Source organism: Nematolebias whitei, chromosome 15 (genome assembly GCF_014905685.2).
Source record: "Nematolebias whitei isolate Nwh7 chromosome 15, NemWhi1, whole genome shotgun sequence".
Taxonomy (NCBI): Eukaryota; Metazoa; Chordata; class Actinopteri; order Cyprinodontiformes; family Rivulidae; genus Nematolebias; species Nematolebias whitei.
The window spans coordinates 13,201,829-13,215,274 of record NC_056512.1 but is presented as its reverse complement, the minus strand read 5'-3'; the positions used below and the strand labels follow the sequence as shown (position 1 = coordinate 13,215,274).

General features: G+C 38.4%; 1 protein-coding gene across 1 annotated transcript in view; it reads right to left on the bottom strand.

The window, feature by feature from the left end:
* The window catches only part of LOC119422043 (L-rhamnose-binding lectin CSL2-like), a 22,221-nt gene extending 13,515 nt beyond the window's left edge, over positions 1–8,706 (bottom strand). The window contains exons 1-7 of the mRNA XM_037689385.1: positions 8,691–8,706; positions 8,486–8,551; positions 8,005–8,014; positions 6,042–6,137; positions 5,331–5,466; positions 2,022–2,131; positions 1,883–1,939 (exon numbers count right to left, since the gene is read on the bottom strand). Of these exons, the coding sequence (XP_037545313.1) occupies positions 1,883–1,939; positions 2,022–2,131; positions 5,331–5,466; positions 6,042–6,137; positions 8,005–8,014; positions 8,486–8,551 (475 nt within the window). The 5' untranslated portion in view covers positions 8,691–8,706. The remainder of the gene's footprint in view (positions 1–1,882; positions 1,940–2,021; positions 2,132–5,330; positions 5,467–6,041; positions 6,138–8,004; positions 8,015–8,485; positions 8,552–8,690) is intronic.
* Between the last annotated feature and the right edge of the window lie 4,740 nt (positions 8,707–13,446).

Below are 13,446 nucleotides of genomic sequence, written 5' to 3'. Positions count from 1 at the left end.
AAATGGTAAATGGACTGTACTTATATAGCGCCTTTCTATCTTATTTCAAGATACTCAAAGCGCTTTACATTACAATCTGTGCCTCATTTACCCATTCATACAGCACTCTACTAGAGCTCTACAAAGCTAATTGAACAAATTATTCTAATGAGACTAACCAGAGCTTTAGATCACATTCATACACTGATGGGACACACATCAGAGGCAACGAGGGGTTCAGTGTCTTGCCCAGGGACACTTCAGTATGTGGCTGCTGGTGGATTTGAACCCCCAACTCTCACATTGGAGGACAACTGCTCTAACCACTCAGCCACAGCCACCCACAATGTGATGACATTATATATATATACACATATATGTATATATGTATATATATTTATGTATGTATATATATATATATAAATATTATTTGTCTTTCGGTTCAAACAGACTTATACTGCCATCGAGTGGTCAAAAAAAGGTACTAAACCATTTGATTATGGATAATTCTGGCTCTTTTTTGTAGTATTCAGAGTCAGAGAGACAGAGTAGTGTTTTTTTTTTTATTGTCGTTCGCACCACGTGGTACATGTGGTGGAACTAAATTATGTACACAGGGTCCCAGTTACATCCAAAAATAAAATGTAAAAGAAAAACAGTAATAACATCTAAGATATGAACCAAGAAAAACATCAACTAAATAGACACTAAGCACTAATAGCATAAAAACAATATGCTGAACAGCAGCACGAACATGAGTCTGTGTTAGCAGATTGTTAACGCCTGTAATATTGTTAATGCCTGTAGTGGTTTTGTATTTTTTATTAATAATAATTACAAAATGTTGGATTGTATACCTGGATTATTGAGCATGGACTTTGTTGTTAATAATTATAAAACTTTAAAAGTTTACAAAGCTACACAAATTCACAATATTTTAGATGATCACTTGATGCTATAGGCTTAGACTGCTGGAGGACAAACTGACCACACTTTTCACTCTGCTACTGTCTTTACTTACTCTGCTCAACCTGTTTTGTATTTGTAATTATTTTTTCTATCCTTAACATGTGTTTTTTGTCTTTCAGATACACCTGGACCTATACCTGGACCTACCATTCTGTGTTCGTCTGTCTCTCCTTCCTGTCCTCTCAACCAGCCGGTCAAAGCAGATGGCCGCTTGTCCTGAGCCTGGTTCTGCTGGAGGTTTCTTCCTTTTAAAAGGGAGTCTTTCCTTTCCACTGTTGCCACTGTGCTTGCTCAGGATGGGAGACTGCAACAAAGCCAAGATTCAACTTGTCTGCTGGATTCCTTAGATAGTGAACTTTACTAATTGGCTTTTATGTATGTGAATGTTTCTGTAAAGTGCCCTGAGGCAACTTTGTTGTGATTTGGCGCTATATAAATAAACTGAATTGAATTGAAAAAAATCATATCATGCTGCTGATTTATTTCACACTGCTGTGTTCATTCGTACTCATCTGCTCACACAGACTCGTGTTTGTGCTGCTGTTCGGCATATTGTTTTTGCACTATTAGTGCTTAGTGTATTCTTAGTTATTGTTTTTCTTAGTTCATATCTTAGATCTTATTAGTGTTTTTATTTTAGCTAACAAAATGATTAACAAAATATATATTTTACCCATAATCCCACTCTGTGGTCATGTGAACCTAAGTGACCAATGAGGTACTCTCACTGAGTCACACAAGAAACAACCCCCCTCCAAAGGAGATGTGCATTAATGAGGCAACCTGTTTAAATAAAGTTAAAAAAATAATAATAATCTGACCTTAAGTCTTAAGTGGTTAATTTCTTGACTTCTGGTCTCCAAAAGTTGCAACAAATTGTCTCTCTCACAACACAAACATAAAAATACCAACTAATGAGAATCTGTGACCTCACCACACTGAAGGTATGCCAGAGAGTTTTCACATGTTATGGAGTGAACTGTTGAAGAAGCTGTTGAAGAATGAAGAAGATCAGATTAGAATCAGTTCATTTCTGAGCAGCTGATGAATTCATAACCGCTGACACGTCCTACCTGGTGAAACGCAGGAGTAGGTGGTGTCTATATACTTATAGATGCCAAAGCAGGGATCAGAGGTGCGAACCACATTCCCATTTATTTCACACACTTCCAAACCGTTGCATCTAAAAAGTTATAAAATAAAAAAAAAAACATAAATAAAAAATAAAAAACACATTTTTATGAAAGAGCGAAGCCATTCCAGTAAACCTGCCATATTGGCTGCTGTTGTACAGAATATTTTGTTTAAACAAATATTTTCCATGTCAAGCAGAAGACGAACTGAAAACATCTCAGTTAACATGTGTCTACTTAAGGAACGATAATTTAATGTGAATAAAGCCCATTATCTCTCTTTAGCATGAGTGGACATTTGTTGTGATTTTTATTATATATAAATCAGAAGTGGGCAGCATGGTGGCGCAACTGGTAGAATTGCTGCCTCTCATCGAGAAGGTTGCCGGTTCAAATCCCGGTCCGGGGGGCCTTTCTGGGTGAAGTTTGCATGTTCTCTCCGTGCATGTGTGGGTTTTCTCCGGGTACTCCAGTTTCCTCCCACAGACCAAAAACATGCATGTAAGACTGATTGGTAACTTTAAATTGTCCTTAGGTGTGAGTGAGAGAATGAATGGTTGTTTGTCTCATTTGTCTCTATGTGTCCCTGTGATGGACTTGCGACTCGTCCAGGGTGTACCCCGCCCCTCGCACAGTGATTGCTGGACATGGGCACCGGTGACCCCCGTGACCCAAAATGGAAGAAGCGGGTAAAAGATAATGGATGGATTTTTTTTCCCCTCTGTGCTTGGGTGAAGACAAACATGTCTCCCTGTGTTCCGAATCACCCCCCACCCCCGCTTCCCTGCTTGCTTTGTTGTCTTGTGAACCCCTAAAGAGCCTCTTTTTTCCTGTATACCTTCCTAATTCAAACTATTTGATCAGCTGGTCTCTCAACAAAATTGATCAACTTCTCCCGACAGGAGTCAGGGTAAGGAGGACCCTCTTACCTACAGAAACAAATTGGATTCATGATGACAACTGGATCTTGCTGTGTGGGTTGGTGAAATCAAGACTGTCTACAAATGTGTGTGGATATGTCAAAGCTTGGCAGCATTCAGACTGAATTATGTGGAGCTGCTTCAGAGAGCTGGAGCAGCTGTTATCAGGACCTTGAACTTTCTGGCAGCACCCATGAATGGTTGGGAATAATCTGGAGAAGCTGTGAGCTCGACTTTTGGCGTAAGGAATCAGTTCGGCTGTTTGGAGTTTCCATCAGAGGAATATATACCAGCGAGACTTTAAAAGGCAGAAACGGCAATTTACAAGTTCTGCCTGACCCAAACTGTGGCCTTGACGCTGGACTTATCTCAACTCCTCCTGGCATGTTTAGGAAAAAACAAAGATGCTTTGTCTGTCTCCTCACCCCTCCCTTCCCCAAGGCCGTGGACATGTGACGGAACCTCAACCGAGCTGATGATGAATAACACCTCTTATCTGGACAATGGTTGAGAGGGGGGGGGGGGGCTCTGGACTATGCTACAACTTTCCATTAAAATTCAATGTCTTCACTGGCCTATATGTGCATGTATCATGTATATTTATGTAGCTATGCTGTGGTAGGCTTTTTTGATGCCTCAAATCGTGCCCTGTCTAAGACAAGGTGTGAAAGATCTTTTTTTATACAGTCTCTCCTCATATATTCTTCCCTTTTCTCATTTCAGTAAAATATTATTCTGAATAAGAATAAGAGGGCCGCATCTTCATAGTAGCAGCTTTGTGCACTCCGCCCGTCTTTCAGACAACTACGTACATGTTCTTGTTGTATCTCGGTGCAATGATAATAAAGTTTATTCTGATAAATCAGAAGTGAGGATGTGGCTTCTCTGTCATAAAAGTCCAAGAATTATTCAGATACTGTATGATTTAACTTAAGTCAAATACTGATTGCTAATGAGACATTTCCTCAAAAAATGTTCATAAAAAGGTGTAAATACAGTGATAAATTGATTTTATGTAGCTACCGCAGCTAGTTAAACTGGTAGTGTCATGTTCAGTTTTGTAGGGTTATTGATAACATTTATATTTGTTTATATCACAGGTTGAGCAACTGGGAGATAAAGTTAGAGAGGACAGACTGAAATGATTTGGACATGTGGGTATATTGGTAGGAGGATGTTAAAAATGCAGATGCCAGGAAAAAGACAAAGAGGAGATATATGGATGCAGTTAGAGACATGGAGGTAGATGGAGTGAGGACAGAGGACGCAGAGGACAGAGTGAGATGGAGGAGGATGACTCACTGTGGAGACCCCTGAAGAGGGAACCGCAGAAAGAAGAAAAAGATGATTTGAAATATTTATGAAATAAAAATAAAAAAAATAAAACGTTCATTGTTATTGTATATAAAATAAACTTTTGGGAACCACTGTTGCTGTAAGTTTGTGTGTGTGTGAGTGTCTTTGTATTTGTTGCCTTGTAAGGCCCATTTGTCCAACATAGTACACTATGAAGACCAACTGCTCTTTATGGGGCCCAAAGCCCATTGGTGGTTTAGGGGTTAGGTTCAGGACTAAGGTGTGAATCGAGGATGGGCTAGATTAAGGGTTAGATATGTACTAGTAATGGTTAGGGTTAGGATAAAGATCAGGGTTAGGCTATAGAAATGAATGAAAAATGAATGAAAGTCAAAGTAAAATCTCTGTAAACAGAGGAAGACAAACTCGTGTGTATAAGTGTGTTGGTAAATGTCATTTGTCAGGACTTCAAGCTTGAACGTGCACAACACGTGGGACATTTTGAATTGTGAGAACAGGTCAGATGTTCTGGTACTTTCTTCGGTAAAAAAGGAACGAAGGTTGTATAAATGAATAATAAAGATCTAAATAAACAAAAACTTGAAAAGAAAGTCCTCACAATTTTTAAAAAGCTGTTTTACAAAGCTTCTGTGTTTAGCCCTTGTGCGAATGCCCCTACAGATGCCTTTGGGTACTGCACAAGCTCAAGTTTAATGCACACTGTGTATTTGGCAAAGACATCAATGACTATAATTAAATCAATTTGCTAATATTAGGCTAACATTTGGTGCCATAGTAGCTCTGATTCATTCTTGACACATACTTGGAATATGAACAAATCAATGTTTTTCTATAAAACTTAAATATGCAATTCAGCAGATGTGTTTCTGAAGAAAGGCAAATTTCATTCAATTTTATTAGTATCAATAAACTTTTTCTCTGTAGCAACAAGTAAATTTTTGCTATGAATTGTACTGTATAAATAACCTGAATAACAATAATCCAACATATTTAGGTTTCTTTGTAATGTTACCTTTTCTGGAAGACTTCAAGAGTGCCTTCCTGAGAACAGTGTGTGTTAGTGAGCTGGTTTTTAGGTTTGCCCTCACTGCAGGTCTTTCGGTCTATACGTCCATACAAAGCTGACTCCACATCAATCACTCCTATCTCTGTTACACAGACAAAAGAAAGTGGGTTTAAAGACAAAACAATCCAGAGTGCAAACTAATAAAAAATAACTCTGTTTCCATCAATACAGTATATTTTGCCGGCCTTTAAAATGGTGTCGCTTAATTATACAATCTGAATTATTGTGCTTATACCCTGTGCAATCTCTTGAATGACACTAGACAGTTCAATTACAAAATAATTAGGTTTACTGTAGTTGCAAGCTACAAAGTAAAAAAAAACTAAAATAACACTGCTTTGTAACAAAGAGGATGGCAAGGCTCTGGAAAACTAATACAATTACTTTTTAGGAAATTACTGGTATTTCTGAATCCAAGATGGTGGCAAATTAATTAGCTCAGTGATCTCATTTTTTTCATTATTATTTAAACTGCAATGGTGTGCTGTTCCATATGGTCTTTTTTCTGATCTTGTAAATCTAATCTGGAATTGAGCTGGTCAATAGAAAACTGTCCTTACCAACATTTTTCTTTATAAGAAAAGCATCAACAAAATTTTTTACCATTTGTCGATTTTTTTCTTGTTTATATTTTATATCAGAGAATCTCAGACATACCACAACTCAGGTGTTGTACATTGTCAGCATCATCACAGGTGATCACTCTATGTGTGGATATGGGATTCAAAGCAAGCTTTTGGGCTTTGGCAAATTCTGGAAGAGGAAAAAAGATGTTATTTGTGGAGATTTTTTCTATAAATAATGTTTATGATTCTTTGTTATCTTCTATAAATTAAGCTGTAGCAGTTTTTATTCTGTTGTACTATATCCTTTATTTTTATTGCTATTAGTTTAAGATTCTTTTGTAAAACAGTTATGCAAAATAGCTGCATAGCCCAGTACATCCTAATTCTCTTTCTGACCAATGAAACCACAGATGGAGCTAACCACATCCCATGAAGATGCGAGTTTCCAGAAAAAGTGATCATTATGAAAAAAGCCATCAACATTTTTTAAGGAAATTTTTTGTATTTTTATTTTGTGTTTTTATATTATGGCTAAGATGGCCCAGGACATCTTTACATCTTGCTTTTAGACCAAAACACTTTTATCTTGACCTCAAGGCTGTTTTGCTGACTCACAGTGCATCTTTGTTGTTGTTACCATGAGAACATGCCCAAAGCATTCACCGATGTCCATCTGGAGGCCAACTTGCCAATGGCCATGGATCATGCCTTTGCTTCTGACAGCAGCTGGCTATTAGAAATCACCCGCTAGACTCTGCTGCTGTATAAAAGTATGCAGAAGACTTTTTGCTGCTCTTTCTATAACATGGTCCATGCATATTCATTATGGTGTGTAATAATTACATACTTTGAGAGTTTCACTTCAATACAAAATTTATTTATGAAACATTTTACTAACAGCCAGAGTTAATTCAAAAACTGGCAAAATTTTCAGACCGTGCAACTGTTTAACACTCAGTATAAGTTGGAGATCAGACTCAACTATTGCTAGTTTGCTGACATGTTTGGCAGCGTTACAATTAGGGATGCAAAATATTATCAATATGGTATCGGTATCGTCCGATATTAGAGTTAAAGTTCAATAGCGGACATAGGCCATTCCATCAAAATAACTCACCGATATAAAAGATGCTGTTTTTGCATGACAACCCAGTGACAAGGATGCCTGCAGTGGCAGCCCAACGTGATGATGTCACATGTGCCTACCTGATCACAACGAAGAGGAAAATTCAAAATGTCGGTGGTGTGGAAGTTTTTTTTTTGGTTGGGGAGGATGTCAGATTCCAAAGATTTTTGTACTACGTTGAGCTTCGCTATATCGTCCCCAGTCAGAGATATTTTTCCGACGTAACCTTACCCGAGTTACAAGCCATCATTTCCGATGTGATTGAGAAGCTAATAGCCAATAGCACTTGGGTGAGTTTTACCACAGACATTTGGACGTCGTGTTAGCCCCATTAGCATGATTAGTCTTACGGCACAATAAGTAGACAAAAACTTTGATCTTAAAAAGGATGTCCTTCATGCACAGGAGTACAGAGGATCCCACACTGCAGCTAGGAAACTGGAACAAGCCTCCACAAGTGAGACAGCATTGCAGGTGATTAATGCTAATAAATAACATTTAACACTTTCATTTAATATAAGTTAAAGTGCTATGCATATCATAAGGCTGTTAGTGAATATATATCACCAGCTCTTACAGCTGTTGCACAATTTTTGTAGCAAATAAGCCTAAATAAGAGGAATATGTTCTGACAAAGGAACGTCTATAAAATATCAATATCGGCCAAATAAGTTTTAACATTTTGGATATCGGCATATTGGATATCGGCCAATAATCCAATACCGTGCATCCCTAATATAGCTTACCTTTAGGACCTAAAGATTAGTCTGTTCAATTTAAATTATTTTATATTCTTTAAAAATTATATTTTGATTTAATAGCATTTAGAAGGACATTCTGTTTCATGCAGCCCAACTGAATAAAGTTCTGAAGAATCTCCCACCATTATGCAACAGCAATGACCACTGCAAATACAAGAATCACAAACCTGGTCCCACCTGCAGGGGAAAAAAAAAGATTTAGAACTGAATTCAACAATACAGACAGTATTAGCAGCAGCCTATTCCTTAAACAAGGCCTATTTGGTGGTATCAGTTTGATTAAAAATAAAACTGCACACTGTTTTACCTTTCCAAACCTACATCTTATTAGGAGAGTAGTTATATTCTGATTTGTTTAAAAATCACATGTTCCTTACTGCATGTCTTAATGGCACATATTAAAAAATAAATGCAACAAAAACCCTAAAAGATTATGTTAGGTCATATAGGACACAGAGCCAAGTTGATCTTTCAGCAGTTTTCTTTTTCCAGTTTGATCGGTACATTTCAAACAGACATATAAGCTGTTAAACCTGCCATTTTTTAATTGTCTGCTTCTTCTGATTCTTTATCTGACTTTACACTTTTCTCTGGGAATGCTGCTCTGCTCTAGTCTTTGGAGTTTCGAAATAATTGTTGCAAACTTACTTTTGCTCCAGTCCAAAGTCCACCACTCATACAAAAGATCACAGTGAAGTAAAGTCCTGAAGCCATCTGTGGAAAAAACAATAAAATTGTTTACGGAGACATTTTTAAAATCATCACTTTTTTTTTTTAACAGATTCCAAGATTTTGCCAATTTTACTTAAGAATGCTCTTTTTACAAGAATGAACATGCATCCAATGCACTCACAGTCCAGATGATGCTGCTGTTCAGAGGTCACTTCTCTGTGCCTGTCTTTATGTACAATCTTACAATGTGTCACATGACAATTTTAACATGCAAAATCCTCAGTGTTTTCCCCAAAGCAAGTAACTGACCTAAACAGTTGCTTTTGACAGCCTAACTTAAGGGTTATCATGCAATCTTCTTAGAACTTCTGGTATCCAGAGAATTGACCCACCTCTTGCTTAAGGGTCTTTCAGATCTTTCAGCCCTCTGGCATAGAATGAAACCAAACCTTTGATTTATTTCTCCTTTATTGATCATTCTTAACTTACTAAACAGTTAAACGTCTTTAAATCATGGCACATCCATGTCACACAATTCAAATCCTTCTACATTTAAGCACAGGAAACAATATTAGCAATTATTTTGAACAGAATTACACTCCCCTAACATGACAATTCATTAACTTTGATGGGAATGGATAACTAGTTTTTAGTTGAGCATGAACTTTGATAACAAGTTTCTATCTTACTGATAGATGTGGGCTGCTCTACCATTTTCTAAAGTGGGAGTGCAAACTTGAATTTGTGCGCCAATCTTTGATTTAAAAACATTGTCACTCAAAACAGTAGGACAAATCCTGTACTATTCATTTATTCTAATATAACTTGGCTCTGTCCAAATCAGCTGAACACTGGTAGCTGTTAGCTTTCTGATCAGTCAGATGCCTTTTAGCTGTGGAGATAAGAACATTTTATTTTAATTATAAAAACTGACAAACAAGTTTGAGTCAGGTCCTCTGGACAAATTTGTTTTTGTTGAAACACTTAGTCTTGTCAAAAAGACTTCTTCAGTCTGAGGAGCTGGAATGAAACTTAGTCTTAAAAACAGCACCTTTTCATAGTGGATCAGTCAAAACAAGTTGTTCACATGCAAAGGGAGGACCATCATCCTAACAATAGATTTTTAGTTCCCTGTTGGCCTCTGGAACTTCACTGAGGGCTGAGTGATACTTACAATTAAAGCATTGGAATTGGGAGACAGTTGAACATGGAGGCCTTCACCCCTGTTTAATGGTGGATGGGTTCTCTTCAGAATGACAGCTTATTTTACTCCTCTCTCAAACCAGTGTTCCTCTCTATCAAAGATGTGCACATCATCCCTGAAAGAGTGACCACTGGCTTGCAGATGAATATAGACTGCAGAGTGATGATAGTCTTTCTGCTTTAAAATACTGTAACTGTGCATCTTCCTTTGTCTGCTGGGATGATTATGATGATTTTGTTCTTGCCAAGAGTCTTGCCCCAGCACGGTGGCGCAACTGGTAGAGCTGCTGCCTCTCAGCGAGCAGGTCCCTGGTTCAAACCCCGGTCCAAGGGCCTTTCTGGGTGGAGTTTGCATGTTCTCTCCATGCATGCGTGGGTTTTCTCCGGGTACTCCGGTTTCCTCCCACAGACCAAAAACATGCATATTAGGCTGATTGGTAACTTTAAATTGTCCCTAGGTGTGAGAGAGTAAATGTTTGTTTGTCTTGTTTGTATCTATGTGGCTCTGTGATGGACTTGCAACCCATCCAGGGTGTACACCGCCCCTCGCACAGTGATTGTTGGACATGGGCACCGGCGACCCCTGTGACCCAAAATGGAATAAGTGGGTAAAGATAATGGATGGATATATATATATATATATATATATATCAGAATGAATTCCAACAACAGAAGCATCCAATTTGAAAAAAAATTCCCTGCTATAAATTGACATTGTCATTTTTCACCTCAAAGACAACCGTAAAACAAACAACCACAGAAAAACCAAAGACCAAGTTTTTACATGGAGCCTCTGTCAGTTGTCCAACCTAGTTCCCCAGCATTAAGGGTTTCAACACTTTTTGACACGTTTCCTTATCTTTTTCTTTTTGTTTTAAAAAGACCAAGACTAGTGAATGGGCCCCGATGAATTATTTTTTTTTATATCTTGATATGTTTGAGCGCAAAACTGTGGACTTTTCAATGGACATTTATTATTATTATTATTATTATTATTATTATTATTATTATTATTATTGAGAGATCTCTCTTCCTGTTATGAAATAGGTGAAATAGGTTTATTTCAGAGGCTCTTTATTTTCCTACATAAAGTCTAATCAGTGAGACGATTCACTTTTGTTTGGCGTTAATTTTCGTGAAGGCATATGTGAGTGGCAGATTATTTAGAAGTTTCAGTCAGAACAGCTGATTTTTGTTTATTAAATACACCGTGCTCCACCAACCTGCACTTCTAAGCTGACATGTCAGAGCGAGTTTTATTTTAATGTTGTTTACAAATTTCTCTTTAACATACTCATATTTCTAACCTTTGAAAAATAATTTAAAGAACTCTCTTGTGCGTGTATAAGCTCTGTTTAGACAGGGGTTTGTTACAGGTGCATTGTACAGAAGGTCCATTCAATGAGAAGACGGCACGAGGTGCCGCTGCGATGATTCTGACCAGTGCATGTTTTGTCTTTATGCAGATTAAACAGCATTCCGTTCAACGCTCATCTTATGGTCATCATTAAACACAATGCAGAGTGAACTATAAGAAGTATAAAAACGAACTGACAGGTTGATGTTATTTGGACCGAGCTGAATTAATATCCGGCCAAGTTCAGCACATTACACATCGTTCTACACCAAACCACACCCACATCCACTTGCGCTGAGGCACGTTATTGTACATCCATCCTCATTGGATGAATCCTGTGGCTGTGGGTGGACCCTGGGCTGAACAAAGGGACTAGGGGGCTCAGATTGGCTATGAAGTGTGTGTGTGTATGTGTGTGTGTGTGTGGGGGGGGGGCTTTGAAGAAAATAGGTTGGGAACCACTGGTGTAAAACACACAGGACTAAACAGTCGTGTTAGTGTTATTTTAAACCTTTAATATTGAAAGTATAGAAGTGGTCTGGATCAACACTTAAGTTCATGTTCAATAAGCCAGGTAAAATCCAACAAAGTTCAGTCAGGTCATCTGGACGGTTTTATTTTTATTTTTTTTAAGAAACCATCCAGATGACCTGACTGAACGTTGTTGGGTCTGGATCAACAGTTCCACAGGCTACACAAAACGTTCAGCTCATTCAGGAGGTACATTCTTGGACTTTTGGTTTTAGTATATTTCAAAGTATTAAACTTTATTTACAAACACTTTCATAATAGAAACATATTGAGATCAGTTCAATGTCATTAAAGCAATTGTTTTCTTTGAAACTTGCTAAAGCTCCTAGCTCTGTTTTTTATGCTACTTTTATTCTTTATCTGCCATTCTGGTATTTTAAGCAAGCCCTTTGTGCCTTTCAGGTTTTAACAGACCTTTTGCTACTTTTATATCTTTTAGGTAAATTTTGAGCATTTTAAAGAACCTTTTGCTACTTTTAGCGTTTTGCTCATTTTAACTCTAGGTAGCCCCAATGCTCAGTAATGGGATGAAGTCTAGAGGACCTGACCTGATTAAATGATGACATTAGCGTGTGACTGAACGCTCACGGGATTAAACAATAACAGATTTATTACTGAAGGAAAATCACAGGTGATATACAGCAATATGGCTGTTTTAAATGTCCGCTCTCTTTCAAACAAATCTTTTATTATAAATTATTTGATTTCAGATTTTAAATTGGATTGTCTGTTTTTAACAGAAATTTGGTTAAGTGCAGATGCACCAGTTGTTCTTACTGAGGCCTCTCCACCTGGTTTTAAATTTTTTTTTTTTTTTTTTTTTTTTTTTTTTTTGTTCTTTGTGATGGCCTCCCTTCTCCCCTTACAGCCATCCTCTCCACACCATTATTATGAAATATTTATTATAGTGACTATCTAGTGTAGTTTTTTTTTTATAGGATAGAAAGAAAGAAAAGACAAAGTAAGACTCCAAAATATAAGAAATATATACAAATAGAGCACACGTCAAAACACCCGGCCACTGTCTGTTCACCTGCAAAGAACATGACAAAACACAGCAACAAAATACATATGTATAAAGAACTTAAAATATTCATGGCTTTGCAGTAAGTTTCCATAAATATATATACCCATACCTACGCCTATATACATACATACATACATACACATGAATATACACTCACATACATATCTATATATCTACATATAAAGCCTACATAAGCATCCCTGCTTCTATTTGTGTGTGGTTGTGAGCATGCATAAGTGTATAAGGCTTCTCTAATAGAACATTTATTAGTAACTGTGAAGCAGCAGAGACCCGACCCCCAAGACCAGAGGCAGACGAAAAAAGGGGGGACCAGAGCCCAAGACCCCATGAGGGACCCCGACCGCGGAGCCCCCAGAGCCACCCACACAGGACGAACCACTCACCCACCCTCCAGAACGGACCACAGGGGAGAACCGGAAGATCCCCACCAGCAACCACATACAGTGACCCCCCGGGGCCAACAGCGACAAACTCATAGGCCTCCGTCGGCACCCGCCGCACCGATGTAGGTCCAGGTCCAGGCACCGAGGCCCGGGCACTGAGGACTCACACCACCCAGGCCAAGGCCTGACAGGGCCAGAGGACCCGAGCCCCACCAGGCAGACACCAGGCCGAGCCGACACACGCCCAAGCGCCCAGCCCCCGATACCAAGGGCCCCAAGCGCGCCGGCAGGCAAGGGCACACCCCACCAGGGGGCCGCGCGATAGGGGCGCGATGCCAAGCACCCCCAGTTGTATCAAAGACCTGTATCACCTGGTTTTAAATTTTCTTTTAATGCTCGAAGTGGCAGAAAAGGT